Genomic DNA, 25685 nt, shown 5'->3' with positions numbered 1-25685 from the left:
GTGATGCGTTGTGCAGACCTCACTACCCTCTGGAGAGCCTTACGGTTGTGGGCGGCGCAGTTGCCGTACCAGGTGGTGATACAGCCCGACAGGATGCTCTCGATTGTGCATCTTTTTTTAAAATTTTTTATTTAACCTTTATTTAACTAGGCAAGTCAGTTAAGAACAAATTCTTATTTTCAATGATGGCCTAGGAACAGTGGGTTAACTGCCTGTTCAGGGGCAGAACGACAGATTTGTACCTTGTCAGCTTGGGGGTTTGAACTTGCAACCTTCCGGTTCCTAGTCCAACGCTCTAACCACTAGGCTACCCTGCCGCCTCTCTGTAGAAGTTTGAGTTCTTTTGGTGACAAGCCAAATTTCTTCAGCCTCCTGAGGTTGAAAAGGCGCTGCTGCGCCTTCTTCACGATGCTGTCTGTGTGGGTGGACCAATTCAGTTTGTCTGTGATGTGTACGCCGAGGAACTTAACTTACCACCCTCTCCACTACTGTTCCATCGATGTGGATAGGGGGGTGTTCCATCTGCTGTTTCCTGAAGTCCACAATCATCTCCTTAGTTTTGTTAATGTTGAGTGTGAGGTTATTTTCCTGACACCACACTCCGAGGGCCCTCACCTCCTCCCTGTAGGCCGTCTCGTCGTTGTTGGTAATCAAGCCTACCACTGTTGTGTCGTCCACAAACTTGATGATTGAGTTGGAGGCGTGCGTGGCCACGCAGTCGTGGGTGAACAGGGAGTACAGGAGAGGGCTCAGAACGCACCCTTGTGGGGCCCCAGTGTTGAGGATCAGCGGGGTGGAGATGTTGTTGCCTACCCTCACCACCTGGGGGCGGCCCGTCAGGAGGTCCAGTACCCAGTTGCACAGGGCGGGGTCGAGACCCAGGGTCTCGAGCTTGATGACGAGCTTGGAGGACTATGGTGTTAAATGCCGAGCTGTAGTCGATGAACAGCATTCTCACATAGGTATTCCTCTTGTCCAGATGGGTTAGGGCAGTGTGGTTGAGATTGCATCGTCTGTGGACCTATTTGGGCGGTAAGCAAATTGGAGTGGGTCTAGGGTGTCAGGTAGGGTGGAGGTGATATGGTCCTTGACTAGTCTCTCAAAGCACTTCATGATGACGGAAGTGAGTGCTACGGGGCGGTAGTCGTTTAGCTCAGTTACCTTAGCTTTCTTGGGAACAGGAACAATGGTGGCCCTCTTGAAGCATGTGGGAACAACAGACTGGGATAGGGATTGATTGAATATGTCCGTAAACACACCAGCCAGCTGGTCTGCGCATGCTCTGAGGGCGCGGCTGGGGATGCGTCTGGTTCATCCTTACGAGCAATTTCCAAATGCCTGAAGGTACCACGTTCGTCTGTACAAACAATAGTACGCAAGTATAAACCACGCAGCCGTCACACCGCTCAGGAAGGAGACGTGTTCTGTCTCCTAGAGATGAACGTACTTTGGCACGAAAAGTGCAAATCAATTCCAGAACAACAACAAAGGATCTTGTGAAGATACTGGTGGAAACAGGTACAGAAGTATCTATATCCACAGTAAAACAAGTCCTATATCGACATAACCTGAAAGGCCGCTCAGCAAGGAAGAAGCCACTGCTCCAAAGCCGCCATAAAAAAGCCAGACTACGGTTTGCAACTGCACATGGGGACAAAGATAGTACTTTTTGGAGAAATGTGCCCTGGTCTGATGAAACAAGAATTGGTTTGGCCATAATTACCATTATGTTTGGTGGAAAAATGGGGAGGCTTGCAAGCTGAAGAACACCATCCCAACCGTGAAGCACGGGGGTGGCAGCATCATGTTGTGGGGGTGCTTTGCTGCAGGAGGGACTGGTGCACTTAACAAAATGGATGGCATCATGAGGGAAAATGATGTGGATATATTGAAGCAACGTCTCAAGACATCAGTCAGGAAGTTAAAGCTTTGTCACAAATGGGTCTTCCAAATGGACAATGACCCCCAAGCATACTTCCAAAGTTGTGGCAAAATGGCTTAAGGACAACAATGTCAAGGTATTGGACTGGCCATCACAAAGCCCTGACCTCAGTCCCATAGAAAATATGTGGGCAGAACTGAAAAAGCGTGTGCGAGCAAGGAGGCCTACAAACCTGACTCGGTTACACCAGCTCTGTCAGGAAGAATGGGCCAAAACTTATTGTGGGAAGCTTGTGGGAAGCTACCCGACACGTTTGACCCAAGTTAAACAATTTAAAGGCAATGCTACCAAATACTAATTGAGTGTATGTCAACTTCTGACCCACTGGGAATGTGATGAAAAAAAATAAATAAATAAATCATTCTCTCTACTATTATTCTGACATTTCACATTCTTAAAATAAAGTGGTGATCCTAACTGACCGAAGACAGGGAATTTTTACTCTGATTAAATTTCAGGAATTGTGAAAAACTGAGTTTAAATGTATTTGGCTAAGGTGTATGTAAACTTCTGACTTCAACTGTATGTATTTGTGTGTGGTTTAAATACTTTATTGTGTGATACTCATTTAGTTAACCTGTCTTACACACAGTGCCTTCAGAAAGAAAGTTAAAAAACGTTTGAGAAAGTTAAACATGTTTTTAGAAATTTTTGCAAATGTATTGAAAGTGAAATGCATAAATATCTCAATTACATAAGTATTCACACCCCCGAGTCAATACATTGTAGAAGCACCTGGCAACAATTACAGCTGTCTTTTTAGGTTAATCTCTAAGAGCTGTGCTCATGTGGATTATATAAAATTTGCCCATTATTCTCATAAAAATTCTTCAAGCGCTGTCAAATTGGTTGTTGGTTTTTGCTAGAAGACCATTTTCAGGTCTTGTGATAGTTTTAAGTAGATTTGAGTCTAACCTGTAACTAGACTATTCAGGAACATTTACTGTTTTTTTTCTAAAGCAACTCGTGTAGATTTCGTCTTGCATTCAGGTTATTGTGCTGTTGAATTAATTTCCCAGTGTCTCGTGGTAAGCTGACTGAACCCGGTTTTCATGTAGGATTTTGCCTGTGCTTATAGCTATGTTCTGTTATTTTCATCCTAAAAAAACTATATTCCTTGCCGATGACAAGCATACCCATGGCATTATTCAGCCAACACCATGCTTGAAAATATAACCAGTGGTACTCAATGAAGTGTTGTTTTGGATTTGCCCCAAACATAATGCTTTGTATTCAGGATGAAAAGGTTATAAAAAATAAATAAGAAATACATTTAAAACTTCAGTCTAACACAACAAGATGTGGCTAAAGTAAAGGGGTCGGAGTACTTTCTGAAGAAATTGCAGGACAGAAGGGTTTAGCATCCATTTTCTTGTTGACCAATGTATTGTTGTTTCCTCCAGGGTTCGGGAATAAATGAGTCGTCCAACCAGAGCCTGTGCAGCGTGGGCTCTCTGAGCGACAAGGAGCTGGAGGTCAGTATGACTACATGCGTGTGCCAGGGGCGGCCTTATTTCTAGTACAGCAGATTGGCTGACTGTCATTCATGTTCCATTCACCCAGCTCAATGTAACGTCGATAAGTTTAGGCTACTACATGATACTCAAATGTTCCATATATATATATATATATATTTATATTTATTTATTTATTTTTATATATATTTATTTATTTATTTTTATATAAATAAAATTCACTGCGGATGGTCCTCCCCTTCCTCCTCTTAGGAGCTTCCACTGGCGCGTGTGTGTACACACACACACAGTCAGTCTTGCTTAACTAACCTTGTGGGGACACACAATTCAGTTCCATTCAAAATACTATTTTCCCTAACCTTAACCCAAAAACCTAAGCCTAGCTCCTTAACCTAATTCTAACCTTAACCCTAAACCCCCTAGAAATAGCATGTGACCTTGTGGGGACTAACAAAATGTCTCCAGTTGGTAAATTTTTCTGTTTACTATTCTGGTGTCCCCACAAGTATAGTTACACACACACGCACACACGATCAATGGAAATTAGGTAACCCAGAAAAGATGGACACAAGTTATTCTGTAGTTGTCTTTCCTCCAATGGTGTGTACTGTGTGATTCTGTTGCTTAGACACCAGAGAAGAAGCCCAGTGATCAGAGAACCAGGAAGAGGAAAGGAGAGCAGTACGATAAGGGAGGCGCCAGAAGTCACAAAATTAGCGATTATTTTGAGGTGAGTGAGAAATTCATGATGTGCGTAGCTTTCTTTCTAACATATGGCTGTCTTGATATCTCATTACCTTCACGTGAAGCACTTTAACACGCTTGATTTGAAATACAGCGTTTCTTCAGGCTCTTTGTCTGTCCTTGTACTTTCATCCTTCAATGGCTCAATCATTTCTCTCTGTTTCTCTCATGCGCACATGCTTTGACTCAGTTTGCTGGTGGTAGTTGCCCTGCCACCAGTCTGGCGCGGGGCATCCCTCCCCTGGTGCGCTCCTCCTGTCAACACTCACACTCTAACCCCCCAGTGGCGGTGAGCACCAGCCCTCTTTATGCTCCCTCACTTAACGACTAACATGACTCTCAGTGTAGATCGATGGGAACAGTCTGAAATATTTCTTCCCCCCCCTTCTATCTCATTAGGTGCAGCAGGGCAGTCCGTCGTCCACAGGCTCAGCAGCTCCCGCCGAGCCCTTCTCCTCCTCCTCCAGCTCCCTGAAGCCTGTTCTGCTCCACTCCTCCTCATCCTGCCACAAATCTACTCAGGTAAACAACCCTGCCTGGCCTCACACCTTACCTGGCATGGCTAGACAGTTGTCTCCCCTTGGCACAGCTCACATCCACTTCTGCCATTTCAGAACGCACTGTTGTTGTGCCACTCCATACTAGGCAGTTGAAGTAATCCTATCCTTAACTTGGAAATAATTGGAAAGCTGGTTATTGACCACCAGCCTAACTACGCATTTGTTGATTAATCAACCCTATTGATGGATGGATTGTCCCTTCTGTCATTAGTGCCTTTTGTACTAATCTCTCTCCTCCCTCTCTTTTCCCATCTCTTTTTCTCTCTCTCTCCTCCCACTCACTCACTCTCTCACACCACAGTCTGACTTGACGCTTGAGAAGCTGACAGCATTAGAGAACAACAAGAACTCTGACCTAGAGAAGAAGGAAGGTCGGATAGACGACTTATTGAGGGTAAGACATTGTTTCACATCTTTATCTCTTTATACAGCATTGGAGTTACCCGTTAGAAGAAAAACTGTGTAGGAGAATCCAAAATGTTTAATGTGACCAAAACGTTGCTTGTTTATTTGCAAATCATCTGAGTTTACCTTTAAAAAAATATATATAATAATCTAATTACATCTCAAAGTAATTGTCGAATGATGTTGGGTAGTTACTGTGATAGTAGCTGTAGGTGTCTGATAACTAGGGAGGCAAAATTACTACTGTATACAAACACACAGGTGTCATCGGAATTTCATAATTCCTAAATGTGTACATTAATTAAATCACTCTGTCTATTTTATAAGAATTTGTAAGATTCCTATTAGCATAAAATAGACAGAGACCAGTCTTACCAATATTAGATAATAGTATTTATTCTCGGAGCTCTCTGCCATGGAACCAAAAACAACAGTTTATATACAAAATATGACGTCATAGGTTATAAAATGTCCTTCCTCCTATCGACCAGGACAAAACAGGTTCAAAAGTTTATTCCAACCCCCCCCCCCCCCCCCGCTCGCTCACTCCAGACACACACTCATCAAGATTCACTTCTAGAATCTTCACCTTCATCCATCACTATTTAGAAGACAGTTCCAGATAATGGAAAACCCAGGAAAACACTCGCTGCCTTATCTAAACATCCCAGAGCTAAGTTGAGTCGGTTCAAACATAGGTTAACGATCCTTTCTGCTTACTTAAAACCCACAATCCATTTCCTCCCCAACCTAGCTGGAATGGTATTTATTATGTTTCAATCTACACATTCCCTTCCTTATGAATTAATATTATTAATCAGATATAATAAAACAGAGTAGAGTTTATTTAGTTATAGTTCTATTTAAAATGTAGATATTGTTTAGTCATTATTCATAAAATTCCTAACAGGGTTCTTTTTTTTTTTAGGCTAACTGTGACCTGCGGCGCCAGATAGACGAGCAGCAGAGGGCGCTGGAGCGGTACAAGGAGCGCCTCAACAAGTGTGTGACCATGAGCAAAAAGCTGCTTATCGAGAAGGTGAGTGTCTGTATTTCCATGGATACCCTTGATTCTAAATGTCCAAAACAACAAACTGATATGGTTAAACTTTAAAACGAGCAGTACTTAGTGCAAAATCGATATAGAGTGGCATAAGGGTCTGTTCACACCGCAGAAGAAGCACAACCTGGCTCAAGGTAAATTCTAACCCTTGGAGGTCCAGAGTACTAGCTACCTGGTAGTTAAATGGCAGTTCCACCACTTTTCAATCTCATGTTCGTTATATCCAGCACAATACCAGTGTCTACATATGTAAAAAGGTGCATTTCTATGTTTTGTAGGGAGAAAATATATAAAGTTAAGTTCTACCCGATGACGTCATCAAAAGTTAAAACAGTGGTTTTCAAACTTGAGTTTCATGGAGATGTGGAGAGCAAGAAAATATCCTTCTGGCTAGAAACATATTGCAGGTTTTGAAAATCACTGTTTTTCTTATTTCACAGAAGCATTTTTTTTAGGAACTCTTTTTTAAATTTTTTTTTACCATAGATCATAGAAACATGCTGTTTTCACATGTGTAGACACTGATATGGTGCTGGAGATAATGATTGAGGTTGAAAAGTGGCGGAATTGCCATTTTAATTAATTGGCCTGAGATTCTACTCACCTGGTGTCATAGGTCAAAATCAGACCCTGATTAGAAGTAAATAATTGTAATCATCGGTGTGTGTCCAGTCGAAGCAGGAGAAGAGGACGTGCCGGGACAAAAGCATGCAGGACCGCCTGCGACTGGGCCACTTCACCACCGTGAGACATGGAGCCTCCTTCACCGAGCAGTGGACCGACGGATATGCCTTCCAGAACCTCATCAAGTCAGTACACACACAACCTCTTCAAGTGAACACACACAACTTAGAGTCACACATACATACACGTTACTCCTAATGCATAGAAATAAATAGGACTATGATTTCAATGGCCCAGCACTGTGCCATCCTCATTGCCCCTCATTGTGTCTGCCTCTGTGTGTGTTCCCAGGCAGCAGGAGAGGATAAACTCTCAGAGGGAGGACATAGAGAGACAGAGGAAGCTGCTGGGTAAGAGGAAGCCTTCTACCACCACCACCACCACAACGGCCCAGAGCCTCACCCTCCTCACCACCCCCAACACCATGGAGCCTCCAACCGCCCCCAACAGCTCCGGTACCAACAAACGCAAGAGCAAGACCAACGGACAAGACAACGAAGCGTAAGGACGAATTGTACCTCTGGCTTATCTTTGTGGGTCATGTTCATTAGGAACAAAATGGAATAAAACAAAGGAAAACAGGGAGGGACTACATGAACTTGTCCAATAAGAAAGGCTCCTTCTCATTTTCTGTTGCAAAATGTTTACCCTTGAGTGTCCTTATGAACACGACACATATATAGGGAAAGGGTGTCCCAATGCCCTTTTAGGAATTTTAGACGATTTGATTTATATAGGCAATATGGTGAAACTTCCACCTAGCTTATTAGAGGACAAGTTGAAGCTATTACGATATTGCTTACACCTGTTAAATCCTCTCAGATCTCCACAAGTGCAGAGGGTCTAGGGGTCGATTTGGCCAATGTCGTTGACTTATGCCAAGCCCCCACAGTAAGAGTTTGGAACAATAGTGGCACGATTCATGTGTCGCAGCTGTTTTTCATGATCTTTAGGTCGTTTGTGAAAAACGGGACCTCATGAGTCACAGTATGGCAGGGTCAACGACATCCAATTTATTGCACTTGCGAGCTCCGGACAAATGTCTGAATTTTCTGTCACAGTTCTGCAGGAGTTGGCAAGGTAACTTTGTTCAATTCTAAGTACTTGGGATAACCGGTACCATGAAAATGTCTCACCTTTTAGCCAGGTAAATGTCTATGGCAAAGAAACCTTCGAAACTAACCTGCTCTGGGGCAGGCTAACTCCATTTATCTTGAATGAAGTGTCTGAGCTGCGAGTTGAGGACCAATGAAAATGTCCTACCTTTTGCAAAGATTGCGTCATTTGAGGAAGACGACTAAGGCGAACCGAGAGGGATAACTGGGCCCAAAATCTTCTCCAGAAGTTGGTGCATCTTATTTCATTTTTTCCCCACTAACCAAGCAAGACGTTTTTATATATGGAGGTCATTGAGAGCGTGTCAAATTTGGTCCCAGAAAATTGCAATGGCTTATTTGCTACGTGAGGCTTATTTTAATAGATAGATGTTTTGTAATGTTTAGATTGTTACTGGTGTATTGATATAAGTAAGACCCATGGCATCCCTGCAACTTTGAGGGGGAAAAAAACACTTTATATCAGAGTTGTCTATTCACATGCGTATCTGCCCTTTCGTTGGCTAGAATGGTCCAACTCCCACCTGATCTTTCCTCCCGACTGCCTTCCGTTTTTGAAGACATTTAATTAAATTGTTAGAGCGCCCGCTTGAGTATCTGGTCAACAGAATGGATGATCTGCGACAATATCCACCGTCGTAATACGGATGAATCCTGAGCTGGAATGTGACATTAACTGAAGCTGGCTAGCTTTTGAAAACCCTAAGTGGATTTAGCTTCTAATGTAGTATGCCACTCTGATCTTTTGTCCAATTATTGGCAAAGCACTAATCTGATTTGGTCAAAATACTAGTTAGTGGCAAAAGATCCAAATTGGACTGCCTTTTATTAACATAGCCGTTGTTGGCCGACTAGAACGTATACATTATGACAGATTTGAAAAATAAGCCATTCATTTGGTTTGAATCTGCTATTTTGAATTATGAAATAAAATCAAACTTAATTCATAATAGTGGAAAGGACACGGACAGAGTCACAGCGGCTGAGTCGCAAAGTGTGAGCACTCTTCTGATAGCAAATCTTCAAAATGTACCAGCTGTTCTTTCTCTCTTACAGTGGAGGATATCAAAAGACATTAGCCTTTACAAAAAATCACAGCGTGTGGGAGAGCCATTAATGAAGAGGGTGTTAGGTTCTTAACAGAGTTAAAAACTCAAACGGATGACTAGGAAAAGCTCAAATCAAGTTTATTCACCCACTGGGTCATATAGCTGTAAAGACCAAGACATTTTTACACAGGCACATATATTTATACCCTCCTACTAGGCAGAGTCAACTACTTGCACATCTAGACACCCAAAACTTCTCGATTGCTAGTCAGGAACTTAATTGGTTCCTCTCACTGGTGTAGTCATGGCCACGCCTCCCTGATAGAACCTTGGTGGGCGTAATATGTGTGTAACAGAACTGTTCCTTCTCACTTAATCTGTCCTGATTTCGGCCCAAATTCCTCACTCCTCCCTACTCCATGGCTGTCCTACCTTATCAGTAAACTAAAACCAGACTGTTGCCCTTTGCCTTCCTCTATAGGATCCATGAGATTTAACAATAACATGTTTGACCGACTGTAAACGTCCTGCCTCCTCCGCATTTGTCTCACTCAGTAACTTTCCATACACCTAGTTCTTATCCACCCTCCACTGACACAAACATATACATTCATTATACATGGAAAGTAATCAATGAGTTCTAGTAAGGTAGCATGAATAAAGATATTTCAAGCTAGAATCCAACAAGCGTCAAATATGCACATCCAAGTTGTTCAGGTGCTGAACAGCAAGCTTCCACACAGGTGTAGCTGGTCCGTTGATTAAGCGCCTGAGGCAGTCTTCAATAGGGACGAAAACCGAAAGAAGATGACTTTGTTTTATAGTTGCCCCTTTTGTCTTTGAACCACACAGGTTGTCGCTTGCAGAATATCACGAGCAGGAGGAGATTTTCAAACTCCGGCTTGGGCATCTAAAGAAGGTACTGTCCGTCTCCGCTGAAAAGAAACGGGGGAAATGCAATACACAATAAATCCAAACAGTACTGTCATTAGACATGATTGTTATATGAAGAGTGTGTGTGATACTGAGTGACTAACAAGTGTGTGTGTCTCCTGTAGGAGGAGGCAGAGATCCAGGCAGAGCTGGAGAGGTTGGAGCGCGTCAGGAACCTCCACATCCGGGAGTTGAAGAGGATCCACAACGAGGACAACTCCACGTACGCTCCCCTTGGCCTTCCTCTCTTTTTCTGCATTCCATTCCAATTACCAAACTCGTTCTCACTACAAAGTAGATTTATCTTATCATGGTCCTGAAGATTGAAGGCAGGTTGATGTTTGTCATGAATCTTGCCCTGGAGGCAGAACTGAGAGATTTCCGCTAGCTGGGCCAGCTGTAAAGTCATAATTGGCTATATTGTAAAAATTCATGAAAACAAAAATGTAACCATAATTTAAGGTTAGGGTTAAGCATCAGAATTGGCAGTGTGGTTGGGGTTAAAATTCGATTTGTTGACTTTGTGGCCACGCCAGGTGACCACTGCAGAGCTGCCTCCAGGGCAAGATTCATGACAATAAATGCCAACCTGCAGATTGAAGACCTTGATTATTTGAATCTAGTGGGTTAGTGGAGCAAAAGCCAGCACATCCTGTAGCTCTCCAGGACCAGCAAGAGTACAGAACATTTTGGAGTGTCCTGTTGTATGTTTATCTTCCTGGAATGTAGCATGTACCTGTTCCTTTGCTCAATCCTCATTCAGAAACTGACCAGTGGTCTCCCCCTCTCATCAGATTTAAAGACCACCCCACGTTGAACGATCGATACCTGCTATTATATCTACTGGGACGAGGTGGCTTCAGTGAAGTTTACAAGGTGACCACTTTTCAGTCTTGGTGTCAGTAAACGTCGGCAAACAGCTTTGTCACTGAACCTATATAACATGAAAACAGTCTAACCAGCTCTGCTAGGATGAGTAAAATGGTCAGAGTGAGGTGTTCTCTGATTTTGTTTCTGGAAGTAGCTAGCAAACTTGCCAATTTAAGACAGTTAACTTGAGAACCCTCAGATTAACCCTACTCCTTGGCCAGAGCGTCCAGTGTGCTGACAACGCTCTGAATTTACGAACAACCCAGAGCGCACTCTGTAACACTTGAGGCAATTTACGAAAGGCATCCTAAGTCCATACATGTAATGAACTGAATATTGCTCTATAACATTGTTTTGGTCTGACTCCGTGTTCATCCCTAGGCCTTTGACCTAACGGAGCAAAGATACGTGGCGGTTAAGATCCACCAGCTCAACAAGAACTGGAGGGACGAGAAGAAGGAGAACTACCACAAGTAAGGAAACCTGCGGCTGGACTGACATTTTGTGTCTGCCAAACAGCCGTCTCGGCACACAGAATAATAATTTGAAGTAGACTGGAAAGCACTTTATGGAAAACAAGTTTGAAGTGCTGCTGTTGCCGGTTGTATCATATACAACAGTTTCTCGCTTTTTACTTTAGATTTGAGTAAATAATTGCTGCCTTCTCATAGATATCATCCAAGAAAAATTCAAAGATTAAATCAGTTGTTTTGCGTATAGAAAATGTTGCCTCCAATTCCGCTACCTCAGTCGTTGGCAGTGTTTTAAATATTTTAATCAGCCCATAAAATAATAGTTTGACTTATCACACACAAACTCCTTGGATGGTTGATGTAATACCCCCTTTATCTGTACATCCATTATCCGGTTGTAGGGATTTTCCAAGATGTTCTCGGCTGTGTGTCTTCATGTGAATGCTTAGGTCCGACACTGTAGACATCTAGTGTGTGTGTGTGTGTGTGTGTGTGTGTGTGTGCGCTGTGTTGAGTCATTACAGTGTTTGACCGTAGTGCATCCATGTTTGTTTCAGGCATGCCTGCAGAGAGTACAGGATCCACAAGGAACTGGACCATCCCCGAATAGTCAAACTGTATGACTACTTCTCACTGGACACAGACTCGTAAGTCACTCCATCACTAACCCATGGGTGGATAAAAACTTTCATCCATGCTTTTATTCATAGTCAATCTAGTCAGGATAAAAACTTTCATCCATGCTTTTATTCATAGTCAATCTAGTCAATTTAGCCCTTAGTTCAGTGTCTGTATGGTGACTTCCATTATTCTAGTTTTTTCTCCTAACCTGTGTTCTCTTCCACAGGTTCTGCACAGTGCTGGAGTTCTGCGAGGGCAACGATCTGGACTTCTACCTGAAGCAGCACAAGCTGATGTCTGAGAAGGAGGGCCGCTCCATCATCATGCAGATCGTCAACGCCCTCAAATACCTCAACGAGATCCGTCCGCCCATCATCCACTATGACCTCAAGCCAGGTCAGTCAGGCCACGGTCTGCTCCTGACAACCCTTACTCTAACCTGCCCCCTAACCCTAATCGTTGCAGGAGTAGGCTTGAGCTGTACAGGAGTGACCGGGTCAAATATATGTATATATATGTGTGTGTGTGTGTGTGTGTGTGTGTGTGTGTGTCAAACACTTGACGGTATTTGAGGTGCGCTAGATTTAGCTTGGATTTTTCACCTTTGATACTATTCTATTAGTTTTACTTGCAAACTAAATTGAACGCAGCTGATTTGAAAGTATTTGATTGTTTGACCCTGCTGTGATGTCAAAGCATATCTGGGTTTTAAGTTAGCCGGTCCACTCTATAGTCTTCCCTTTATTTTTATTTTTTTGTGAATTTACCCCTTTTTCTCCCCAATTTCGTGGTATCCAATTGTTTTAGTAGCTACTATCTTGTCTCATCGCTACAACTCCCGTACGGGCTCGGGAGAGACGAAGGTTGAAAGTCATGCGTCCTCCGATACACAACCCAACCAAGCCGCACTGCTTCTTAACACAGCGCGCATCCAACCCGGAAGCCAGCCGCACCAATGTGGCGGAGGAAACACCGTGCACCTGGCAACCTTGGTTAGCGCGCACTGCGCCCGGCCCGCCACAGGAGTCGCTGGTGCGCGATGAGACAAGGATATCCCTACCGGCCAAACCCTCCCTAACCCGGACGAAGCTAGGCCAATTGTGCGTCGCCCCACGGACCTCCCGGTCGCTGCCGGTTACGACAGAGCCTGGGCGCGAACCCAGGGTCTCTGGTGGCACAGCTGGCGCTGCAGTACAGCGCCCTCAACCACTACGCCTCCCGTGAGGCAGTCTTCCCTTTTTTAATAGTATTTTGTAGCATACACACCAAATAAAGTTCAAGGTAAAATGTATTTATCATATGCAATATTCCCTCAAAAAAAATTCAGCATTGAGCTAATTTCAGGTGAGCGCAAATTTGAACGTTGTGAAAATTATGTGCAACTTCCAGCGTGCGGTTACTGTGAACACTGAGGCTGTACCCGTTTTAAGTGGCCAAGTAGGCTATTTGATCACATGAAACAGTGGAGAAAAGGCATCCCATAACATTTTAATATGAAAATATGGTTTCTATCATTCAGCCTACAGTAACAGCCAATGTGTGGTGTTTGATGCAGGTCTGCAGGCCATGAGTTTTTTGAAAAAGACATGCTGGGCTTGACATTAACCTGTTTATCCACTTGTCCTTTCAGACAAGGAGTTGACTGAAAATGTTGTTTTGATGCAAGAAACCACTTTACCAAATAAAAATAGTTATTCCTATACCATTATTACAGAGAATTTGACAAATTATGCTACCCTCTGCCTATTGGCTACTTAGTTTATTCAAGCCTGTCTCAAAATACAACACTGGCCATTTAACTTCTTCTGGGTAGGGGGCAGTATTCAAAACTTTGGATGACTGAGGTGCCCAAAGTAAACTGCCTGCTACTCAGTCCTAGGATATGTATATAATTGGTAGTATTTTGTAGAAAACACTCTGAAGTTTCTAAAACTGTTTGAATGATGTCTGTGAGTATAACATAACTTACTTGACAGGCGAAACCCCGAGCACAATCCATCCAGATATAGATATATATATTTTTTTTTTAGGTCAATCTGTTTCCCATTAGTTTTCTATGGCAAGCCCGATTTAATAGAAATATGCTTGCAGTTCCTATCGCTTCCACTGGATGTCAACAGTCTTTAGAAATTGGTTGAGGTTTTTCCTTTGTGTAATGAAGAAGTAGCCCTGTTCAGAACGAGGGTAGTGTGAAGTGTACTGTTTTGATAGAGGCGCGTGACCTGAAAGCTCGCTACACTTTGTTTTCCTCTGGTATTGAACACAATTTATCCCGTCTTAAATTTGATTGATTATTTACGTAAAAAAATAAAAAGATCTTCAAAGGTAAGGCATGAATTATATCGTTATTTCTCAGTTTTGTGTCGCGCCTGGCGGGATGAAATATGATTATCTGTGTTTGTTTCATGGGGTCCTCAGATCATCGCATGGTTTGCTTTCGCCGTAAAGCCTTTTTGAAATCTGACACCGTGGCTGGATTAACAAGAAGTCAAGCTTTAATTTGACATATTGCATGTGTATTTTCAAGAATGTTATATATTTACAATTCTGTAGTTTGAATTCTCGCTCTGCAATTTCACTGGATGTTGGCCAGGTGGGACGCTAATGTCCCACGTACCCTAGAGAGGTCCATTTAAGACAAAAGCTCTTTACCTGACTCGATTTGATGGCTAGAAATGATGGCTAGAAATGTACACTCCCTTATTGCTGACTACAAATCATCTATAACTGGGTTAATAACACCCTAACTAGCAAAGAATATTAACAAAATGTGCACGTGGCTACATGCAGTTCCTGCTTTGATCTCAAAACAAGCGCATCTACTCACAACCGCTCATGGTGTAAACAGTCCAGTTCAAAGTAAGTGGCACAGATCCGTACATGGCAATGGTTTATTTGCATGTAGGCCCACTGCAGCTCTTATTGGTTATGCCGCACTGGTCTGGTCTATGTAGAGTGCGTGCTGAGTTGTACATGTCAATGCAATAGAATCCTATTCCAATGTGTTCTGCCTACAACAAAATCTCTTGCATAGTTAGTTAGTTAGTTTTGCATACTAATAAGTCTTGCATAGTTTGTTTTTGTTTCGGTATGTTGTGTTGAAATTGGCTAGTATTGTTGATTTGATCACAACTGCCACAGTAAAGGGAAATTGATATTGTTAAATAACAGGGAAAACTCTGACCTTTTTAGAAAGTTGATTAATCTCGTGCTTCTCTCCGTGGGCTAATACTGTATTTCAGGGCTACAACGCGCTGAAATACAATTAACTGCTTACCACAAATAACCTCAATCAAAAGATGCATCACAATGTGTGTTATGCGTTTCACTACATTTCCCATCTCTCTCTCTCCATAGGCAACATCCTCTTGGTGAACGGCACGGCGTGCGGCGAGATCAAGATCACCGACTTCGGCCTGTCCAAGATCATGGATGACGACAGCTACAACTCTGTGGACGGGATGGAGCTGACCTCCCAGGGAGCAGGGACTTACTGGTACGCACTTTACACACACTTGCAAGCGTACATATCCATGCAAGCACACATACGCGTGCACAAGCAAAAACACTCATACAATAGCCAGCATTGGAAACTTTTTAACATTCACACACTCAATCTACAATGGAGGGAAAAAAGAAAAAAACGACATATGCAACAATTTCAAAAGATTTTACTGAGTTACAGTTCATATTGGGAAATCAGTCAATTGAAGTTCATTTGGCTGTAATCTATGGATTTCACATGACCAGAAATATAGATATGCATCTGTAGGTCACAGATACTGTACCTTTTAAATTAGAATAATTTTTAAGGTAGGTGCGTGGATCAGTAAACCAGTCAGTCAGTGTCTGATGTGACCACCATTTGCTTCATACAGTGCGACACAGCTCATTCGCATAGAGTTGTTCAGGCTGTTGATTGTGGCCTGTGGAATGTTGTCCCGCTCTCCAATGGCTGTACAAAGTTGCTGGATATTGCCGGGAACTGGAACGCGCTGTCGCTCCAGAGCATCCCAAACAAGCTCAATGGGGGAAGAGCTGGGACATTTTCAGCTTCCAGGAATTGTGTACAGATCATTGCGACACAGGGCCGACATGGCGGTGGATGAATGGCACGACAATGGGCCTCAGGATCTTATCATGGTATCTCTGTCCATTCAAATTGCCATCGATAAAATGCAATTGTGTTCATTGTCCGTAGCTTATTCCTGCCCATAGCAAACCTCTCACCCACACGACGCTATACTGACATCTGTCTGGTACAGTTGAAACCTGGGATTCATCCTCGAAGTGCACAATTCTCCAGGGAGCCAGTGGCAATCGAAGGCGAGGATTTGCCCACTGAAGTGGGTTACGACGCCAAACTGCAATAAGGTCAAGACCCTGATGAGGATCAAGAGGAGCACACTGATGTCTTTCCCTGACACGGTTTCTAACAGTTTGCACATGGAACATTTCTGTGTTCTTTTTAAATCCGCTCGTGAAACACGAGACCAACACTTTATATGTTGCGTTTTAAATATTTGTTTAGTATACATTACTAATTAATAATGCCCCCTCTGCAGGTACCTGCCCCCAGAGTGTTTTGTGGTCGGCAAGGAACCCCCCAAGATCTCCAACAAGGTGGATGTGTGGTCGGTGGGGGTCATCTTCTACCAGAGCCTCTACGGACGCAAGGTAAACACACCACGCTCAAGTAGAACGCTTGAATGGATTCCCCTTCGCAACGCTGTGCGTCCTTGCGATGTCTTGCTAACATCGTTCCTGACAAACGTCACCGTCTGAAACGTTACTCTAGAACCAGCTGTTCTAACGAGGCTACTGAAACTTTACACTTTGAAGTATTTATTTGCTAGTCCCTTCGACCGTTCTCCTTTTGTCCTTCTCAAGCAACAATGATCTTGAAAGTCTTGGCGTTTGTAGTCTTTCAAAGAAATCCTGCCTCTTTTCCCCCCTCTATCGCTTTTGTCTCCCTCTGTAAATCTCTTTCATTTTATTCCTCTCTCCAGCCATTTGGACACAACCAGTCCCAGCAGGACATCTTGCAGGAGAACACCATACTGAAAGCCAAAGAGGTGCAGTTTCCCCCCAAACCTGTGGTCACCACAGAAGCCAAGGTACGCAACACACATTTGTAAACACACATACGTTTGCATGCACACAAACATTCTCTCTCCATGCACACACACTCCCTCTCAAAGTCCGCTAAACCATGGAATCAACCTCCCATCCCTTTACAATCATTTACCCAGATTGAATTGAATCTTGAGTGAACCATCCACCATTCCTTTAACTTGTCACAAAATATTCAAAAGGTTTGGTCACAAAGGGGGACCAGCGTGTGTGTTTCAGGGTAGGAGGGTGTATCTGATCTCCATCAGCTAGGACTTGACATTGGATAATCAAATCTCCCCATTATTTTTGCCTATTTAAAAAAAAAATATATATATATATATATCTCACACACAGTACCAGTCAAAAGTTTGGACACACCTACTCATTTAAGGGGTTCTTTATCTTTGTTTTCTACATTGTAGAATAATAGTGAAGACATCAAAACTATGAAATAACATATGGATTCATGTAGCAACCAAAAAAGTGTTAAACAAATTTTCTTCTTCTTCAAAGTAGCCACCATTTGCCTTGATGACAGCTTTGCACACTCTTGGCATTCTCTCAACCAGCTACACCTGGAATGCTTTTCCAACAGTCTTGAAGGAGTTCCCACATGCTGAGCACTTGTTGGCTGCTTTTCCTTCACTCTGCGGTCCAACTCATCCCAAACCATCTGAATTGAGTTGAGGTTGGGTGATTGTGGAGACCAGGTCACCTGATGCAGCACCATCACTCTCCTTCTTGGTCAAATAGCCCTTACACAGCCTGGAGTTTTGTTTTGGGCCATTTGTACTGTTGAAAAACAATTGATAGTCCCACTAAGCACAAACCAGATGGGATGACGTATCGCTGTGGTAGCCATGCTGGTTAAGTGTGCCTTGAATTCACCAGCAAAGCACCCCCAAACCATCACACCTCACGGAGAGAACCACACATGCGGCGATCATCCGTTCACCCACACCGCATCTCACAAAGACAGTGGTTGGAACCAGAAATCTCAAATTTGGACTTGTCAGACCAAAGGACAGATTTCCACTGGTCTAATGTCCATTGCTTGTGTTTCTTGGTCCAATCAAGTCTTCTTCTTATTGGTGTCCTTGTAGTAGTGGTTTCATTGCAGCAATTCGACCATGAAGGCCTGATTCACGCAGTCTCCTCTGAACAGTTGATGTTGAGATGTGTCTGTTACTTGAACTCGGTGAAGCATTTATTTTGGCTGCAATCTGAGGTGCAGTTAACTCTAATGAACTCATCCTGTGTTCTTTGTTTAACACTTTTTGGGTTACTACATGATTCCATATGTTATTTCATAGTTTATCTTCACTATTATTCTACAATGTATTCTACATTTTTGACTGGTTATGTGTGTGTGTGTGTGTGTGTGTGTATCTATGGGGGGATTTGGAAATGATCCAGACAATTACATTGATGGAAGCCACAATCTATATGCAATATTAAAGCTGATCTACCTTCTAAAAATACAAATAAACGTCTCACTTCGGTGCCTTTTTCTCTCCATCAGGCCTTCATCCGCCGCTGCCTGGCCTACCGCAAGGAGGAGCGCATCGACGTGCTGCAGCTGGCCCAAGACCCCTTCCTCATGCCCCCCTTCCGCAAGGCCCTGGCCACTGGAGCCGGGCCGTTGGTGTCGGGTTCCACGCCCTCCACCTCCAGCGCCTACAACAGCAGTGCCTCGAACTGAGGCACCCAGCGCCACCCCAGAAGACCCCTGTGGGGGCAACATTACTCCCTTCTGGATAGTGGGATGGGGGAAGGAGGATGGAGGGGGTAAAAACAGACTAAAGGATGGAGGAGTAATATCTGAAGTGCCCTCCCTATCCCCACCCCTCCTAAGACATGAAGGGGCAGTGCCAGTCTATGGCTTCTCTGTAGGACCCAGTTGCTGTCCATGTACACACACACACCCCTGCCACAAAGAAGAGAAAGACCTTGCTCTGACCAGTGGGCTGCTTCAGAGGGCTATAGGAAAATTGACTGAAGTTAGTGTGTGTTGTGTGCGTACATGTTTTTGGGAAAACCAAACAGCTCAAATCAATTTGTATTTGTCACATACACATGTTTAGCAGATGTTATTGCGGGTGTAGTGAAATTCTTGTAAGCTAGAAGCATGGCAGCCCTATCTGTCGGCACCATTTTCCTACATATCCACTCCATTTGTTTTGAGAGAGAGCTTTTACATTTCTTTTTGCTTGAGTTGTATTCTAAGTTGAACTCTATATTTCCCAATAATATAATCCATTACACCCTCCCCCGCAATGGTGAGCCATGAACTTTTTTGAAGGGCTCAAATGATGGGGGAGTTTCTATTTCTGATGACCTAAGTTGAAAGCATGCCTGGCTGATACAACACTGTTAGGTTTACACTGAAAAGTTAAAGAAAGCGGTCATTTTCACTAGGATTGTCACTTTTGACTGATTTTGATCAGATTTAAATATTTTCTTGGATATTGGATTGGGAATTTACTTTATTTGTCTATTTTTTTCATTAGGCTTTCCCTCAAAATGGAGAGGGAGAGACTTAATAGAAATGCATATAAACCATTACATCAACTTTTGGTATGACTTTGTGGTTTGTTAGCAAGGAGTTACTTCAAAGAGAATTCTCATTCACTGCAAATTGTGCAGTATAACAATCTAAATTCCAACATGACTTAAATAATAGCAAAGTTATTTTAGTATATTGTGAAACATGATTTCAGCTTGAGCATAGGTGTGTTGTTTACCAGAGAAAAGTAGAATAGCCTAACTGCTAATACTCAAATATACACAGCCATACAGAGCTACATGCTACTTACAAGGCTAGCAACCCAACGACTGCCTGAAGAGCCAATCTCAAAGTGCCTTCAGAAAGTATTCACGCCACTTGACTTTTTCCACATTTTGTTGTATGGATTAAATTGAATGGCCTACACACAATCCCCCATAATGTGAAAGTGGAATAATGTTTCTAGAGATTTTTACAAATGAAGTCTTGCGTCTAAGTATTCAATCCCTTTTATGGCAAGCATGAAGTTCAGGAGTGAATGTGCTTAAGTAAAAATTGCATGGACTCTGCAGTACGTGTTTAACCTTCCTGTTGTGTTTATTTCATGTTAATTAATTCTGTGTTCCCGGTCCAAAATGACCTCCCTATTATAGCTGATTATAAATACATATCACCTGTTAGATCTTATCAACTTAAGTTCTTGTGAATATTACAAGATTTAAACTTCTATTTGCTATTTATGGCCTGGAGGCCTCATTGACCTGAACTCTTACAAATCATCTTTGAGTAAAAAAACAGCACAATATATGGATTATTTTGACTAACAAATACTCTGATGAAACATATTGTGCTATTTATCAGACTCTCACTGTCAGTTTCCTGGACTCTCTCCTCCCCATTGTCATGATCAAGAGCCTCACATACAGTACATCATTGTCATTGTGCTGCCACAGAATGAATTGTGAACAAGGCCTCAAAAAAGCTTTATATACCAGAGCTGTGAGAAAAGTACTGTATATTATTGAAACAATGTTGAAATTGTTTGTGAGAATGGCAACAGGTCTAGTTCCCCTGGGGGAAAGGTCCCTGTCGGGTTGCCATGGAAGGGGAGTGTGTGTGTGTGTGTGTGTGTGTGCGCTCAAACACACATCCATGTGGAGGTCTGGGAGAGGGAGTGTGTCCATCTGATGAATTGGCATGTGCCTGAACTCAATTTTATACACTAATTGTAGTCTCACCAACACATTTCTAATGACTGGTCATTTTTGACCGGAAACACCACAGAAGTTAGATTAAACACCCAAAATGTATAAAAAATCTAAATGTATTTTGTGTGTTCAGATGCCCTGTGTGGACAAAGTCATAGATCTTACGACAATCAGATTAAAAGAACTACATTTTCAGAGAGAACTTGTAAATCGGTTCAACTCGACCAGAACACAACAGGAGGGTTAACAGGATTTTTGAATTATTACCACATCCCTGTACCCCAAACATGCAGACAATTGTAAGGTCCCTCAGTTGAGCAGTGAATTTCAAACAGATTCAACCACAAAGACCAGGGAGAGTTTCCAATGCCTTGCAAAGAAGGGCACCTATTGATAGGTGGGTAAATAAAGACATTGAATACCATTTTATGCATGGTGAAGTTGATAATTACACTTGGATGGTTGCTGTGCACGCCCGTGGAGTGAGAGAGGTATGTGACTAGGTGCGGGTAAGGATAACAGACAGAATATATTACCGTTAACAGGGAATTTATTTATTCCTTCACAAGGTAATTTGGGAAAAAGGGTCTGGACGGAACCAAAGCAAAGAAAGTAAAAAGTTAGAGCCCCCTGTCCTACCTACCCACAACTTACCTAACTAGCACCAACTGGCGCACTAACCAAAATACGGGATGGTCTGCCCAGGTCTTACCTAGTGTGCATAGACATAGTACGGGTATATGTATGCCCGCAGGCCTCTTGCCTAAAACACTCCCAAGGTGCCTTCCCCCTGGGAACAAATTAAACAGAATTACAACCGTAAAGTGAACAATTTCACTTACCAAAACAACAGTCCTATGGCATACACAAACATCAGCAGGACCGGGTACAAAATACTTTACAAATTATACAGACCAACAACGAAACACAGGACATACCAAGAAGCTCTCTCTGAACAACCACCAACACAGGACATACCAACAAGCTCTCTCTGAACAACACAGGACATACCAAGAAGCTCTCTCTGAACAACACAGGACATACCAAGAAGCTTTCTCTGAGCAACAACCAACAACCAGCTCCAATCATCAATGGGGCCGACCAATCAGCTGCTTATGGGAATCCAGGAAGCCATTTCCTGAAATACACACATACAAACCCACAACACAGACACTGGGGAACGTAACAATGGTGTATCAATATACCCAGTCACTACAAAGATACAGGCGTCTTTCCAACTCATTTGCTGGAGAGGAAGGAAACCGCTCAGGGATTTCACAGAGGCCAATGGTGACTTTAAAACAGTTGAACGGCTGTGATAGAAAACTGAGGATGGATCAACTACACTAGTTACTCCACAAAACTAACCTAGATGACAGAGTGAAAAATATTACAAAACATGCATCCTGTTTGCAATAAGCACTAAAGTAATACTGCAAAAATGTGGCAAAGAAATATACTTTATGTCCTGAATACAAAAAGCATTATGTTTGGAGCAAATCCAACAAATAACTGGGACCACTCCATATTTTCAAGCATGGTGGTGGCTGCATCATGTTATAGGTATGCCTGTCATCAGCAAGAATGTTTATGATGAATAGCTGATAAGGAAATGTGTTTTAATAAATGATTAGAATGTTACAGTCCTGAAACCATAGGTCTGATACCATGTGATTGTATGAAATTAATTTGAATCAATAGATTATTATAATACATGTGTGTAAATCCACCATAATTTGCAAATAAATTCATTAAAAATCCTACAATGTGATTTTCTGGATTTTTTTTCTCATTTTGTCTGTCATAGTTGAAGTGTACCTATGATGAAAGTTACAGGCCTCTCTCATCTTTTTAAGTGGGAGAACTTGCACAATAGGTGGCTGACTAAATACTTTTTTGCCCCACTGTATTAGAAGGTCCGTAAATGACGCGAGGTACTAGCGACACCAAGACTATCTGTGGACACTGCACTACCTGTATAAACTAAAGAAGAGAGAAGAGAAACCTAATATAGCGGAGTGAGATACGAGATATTAACGTCAAAAGAACAAGCAACAACAGAAAAATAGGCTGCTGACTAGGGATTTACGACCCCTGGAAAATAGTTTATAGTTGTATACGGGTGAGGCCTAATGTCCGATCGACACCTCTATAGATAAAGTTTCAAGAAAGGAAAAAAAACACACAAAAAAACACAGAGGTTAAGAGATAGCAAAATACACATCGAGTGGTGAGAGCACACACAGGGAGTAGTGAAATAAGAGATCAGAGTTTTACACACACATAGAAGAAGAAGATAGATATATTTATCAGTCAAAAGTCATAAGGAGAACTTGTAGTTGTATAAAGTGTACGATCTAAATAATGTATCAGGATACATACAATTAATTATTGTAAAATTCTAGGAAAGATTAAAGGGGTGTTTTTCAACATAGGTTCAGGAGCTCCTTTGACAATGGTAAAAAGCACACACAGATCATAGAAATAGATACACCTAGAGAATAAGCATAGAAACCACAAGGTTCTACTAAACATGAGTAGTAAATCCTCAATGGAGGTTCCGGAATTTGAAGGGAGTTTGGACGTAGAAAAGTTGGAACTGATACGGAACTGATACGGCGAATGCGTAAGACATGTGGAGACAAGACAGATAAGCAGCAGGCAGAGAGGCTAGACACAGCGAGGGTATGGTTAGCCGAAGCGAGAAAGAGAGCAGAAAGAGAAAAGAAAAAGGAAGTAAAAAAAGAGGGAAGATGTAAGTAGCCAGGAACTAGGAGGTAGGAAGAACAGGCGACAGGATGTGCTGACGAGGGGGCATTGTCAGATGGTACATTTCCCCAGAGAACCAGGCCTTCATTCCAAATGATACAGTGAACGAAATCTGAACTAGGCATCCCCTCCAAAAATCTCATTGTACAGGACTTCGTGGCCTCTCATTGAAACTGCTCATTCTCCCTCATTTTTCAGAATAAAGGCCTGAAACAATGTCTAAAGACTGTTCACAGCTAGTGGAAGCCATAGGGAATGGAATCTGGGTCATATCCCTTTAAATGGTGGATAGGCTTTCAATGGAAAAACACCCATTTCAAAATAGTAGCACTTACCGGATGGATTTTCCTCAGATTTTCGCCTGCCATTTCAGTTCTGTTATGCTCACAGATATTATTTTAATAGTTTTGGAAACGGAGTGTTTTCTATCCAAATCTACCAATTATATGCATATCCTAGCTTCTGGGCAGTTTACTTTGGGCACGCTTTTCATCCAAAATTCAGAATGCTGCCCCTATCCCAAAAAAGTTAAATTGGCTTGAAATTCTATGGCAAGACATAAGTGGCTTTGTAGCAATGATCAACAACCAACTTGACAGAGCTTGAAGACTAACATGAAATCCTGGTGTGCAAAGCATTTAGAGACTTAGCCAGAAAGACTTTCAGCTGTAATCTCTGCCAAGGGTGATTTTAACATGTATTGACTCAGGAGGTTGAATACTTACGTAATCAATTAATCAATCTGCCTCTACATTTTGATTACCTTTTTTTATACAAATGTTAGAATTATAAATATCCTTTTACATAAGGCGTTCTGTGTGGGTCCATTATTGGCATTTTCATATCTGTAATGAACCTGAAAAACCAAATCATATAGTAATATGGGTATTAAATACTGCCACAAGCCTCCTTGTCTACGTTTAAATCTACACCAAGAAGTCACTTGTAGCAAAAGGATTGCCTTGTTGAATTTGCCAATGAACAAAAGCCAGCATAATCCCGACGCCAAAGCTTTCGGTAGACACTTGGTGCAAACGTTCCAATGCTGTTCCAACGCATGGTGAAATTAAACCATCTTTACCTTGTCAGTACAGTAAGAGAAAAACTATTAAAATATAATAAATGTACATTTTTCTGGGGCTAGTGGTTGAACCAGAAAGACACAAACCAATTGAAGAAAAATAGGCACAAAACCAGATACATGACTCTCCAGTATTTGTTCTGGAGCACAGTAAGAAGCACGTGATACATAAGAACCCATTCCAGTGCTGCATCTCAGTAGTTCAATGTGTCCTTCTCTCCTTCCCTTCATGTGTACTGATCTATAAGAATTGAACAGGTTGGAAACAACAGCTTTCACTTATCCAGTGTCATAAGATATGTGCATATGAAGGAAAAGACACAATCAGATGCCACTTAGCTACTATTAGGACTCAAACCTGGAATGTGTTCCAAAAGTCTCAGATAGCTCCCTTCATAACACCTACGACTCTAGATGGATTTGAATGTGAACAATTTAACAGTTTTTATCTTGTCCTTTCAAATGGTCAATATGGAAATCAAACAAGGAAACAAGACTTATTGGATTGGAACTCACACCAGTGGTGAATCTCAAAAGTCCTTCCTCCAGTCTTCTCCCCACCCTCTTAAAACATCATAGGGAAGCAAGGAGAGCATTGTAGAAGAAGAACTTTAGAGAGTCACACATTGTGACGAAATGGTGGTTTTAGAAGGGTCAAGGGGAACACCCAGGGTGAGTCCTCATCTTCCTTCTCTATCGGTTGTAAAACTGAGACGACACCCACGCCAGACCCCACTTGAGGTTGGTCAACATGAACTTGAGCGCCTTGGTCCACTGCTCCTCCGAGTTGAACTGGGTCTTGATGGAGTAGGAGCCGTCGCTGCCTCCCGTGTCCTCAATCTTGCCCTTCTCGACATCCATCCTGACCCATAACAGAAAAAGGTGCGTTAAAACTAACTAACTAACTAAATCTAAGGCCAGTATGCAAAGACAAAACAATCTGCAGATTTCTCATGCTAGTGACTAGTTGGAGGCAAATGATCATGCAGAGACAAAGGATTAAGCTGTCAAAAGCTGACAAACTCCAGTTATTTGTGTAAGTACAATAGAGTACCACAGTATTAGTCATAAT

At 42.4% G+C, this 25685-nt stretch overlaps 1 protein-coding gene across 2 annotated transcripts in view; it reads left to right on the top strand.

Moving 5' to 3' along the window:
- LOC139368208 (serine/threonine-protein kinase tousled-like 2) overlaps positions 1 to 20861 on the top strand; it is a 29758-nt gene extending 8897 nt beyond the window's left edge. Inside the window, exons 3-20 of one of the 2 annotated variants that reach the window (XM_071106855.1) lie at positions 3346 to 3417; positions 4046 to 4147; positions 4352 to 4450; positions 4561 to 4683; positions 5023 to 5115; positions 6055 to 6165; positions 6862 to 6998; positions 7165 to 7374; positions 9890 to 9956; positions 10096 to 10193; positions 10765 to 10846; positions 11222 to 11313; positions 11871 to 11960; positions 12161 to 12330; positions 15292 to 15430; positions 16500 to 16611; positions 16944 to 17051; positions 18572 to 19620. In XM_071106855.1, coding sequence (XP_070962956.1) covers positions 3346 to 3417; positions 4046 to 4147; positions 4352 to 4450; positions 4561 to 4683; positions 5023 to 5115; positions 6055 to 6165; positions 6862 to 6998; positions 7165 to 7374; positions 9890 to 9956; positions 10096 to 10193; positions 10765 to 10846; positions 11222 to 11313; positions 11871 to 11960; positions 12161 to 12330; positions 15292 to 15430; positions 16500 to 16611; positions 16944 to 17051; positions 18572 to 18751 — 2085 coding nt within the window. In that variant the 3' untranslated portion in view covers positions 18752 to 19620. Of the gene's footprint in view, positions 1 to 3345; positions 3418 to 4045; positions 4148 to 4351; positions 4451 to 4560; positions 4684 to 5022; positions 5116 to 6054; positions 6166 to 6861; positions 6999 to 7164; positions 7375 to 9889; positions 9957 to 10095; positions 10194 to 10764; positions 10847 to 11221; positions 11314 to 11870; positions 11961 to 12160; positions 12331 to 15291; positions 15431 to 16499; positions 16612 to 16943; positions 17052 to 18571 lie in introns of both variants that reach the window. The other variant, XM_071106856.1, reaches the window with a different exon arrangement.
- Positions 20862 to 25685: the final 4824 nt, after the last annotated feature.

Source organism: Oncorhynchus clarkii, chromosome 16 (genome assembly GCF_045791955.1).
Source record: "Oncorhynchus clarkii lewisi isolate Uvic-CL-2024 chromosome 16, UVic_Ocla_1.0, whole genome shotgun sequence".
In the NCBI taxonomy this organism is placed as follows: Eukaryota; Metazoa; Chordata; class Actinopteri; order Salmoniformes; family Salmonidae; genus Oncorhynchus; species Oncorhynchus clarkii.
This window is presented reverse-complemented; position numbering and strand designations above follow the sequence as displayed.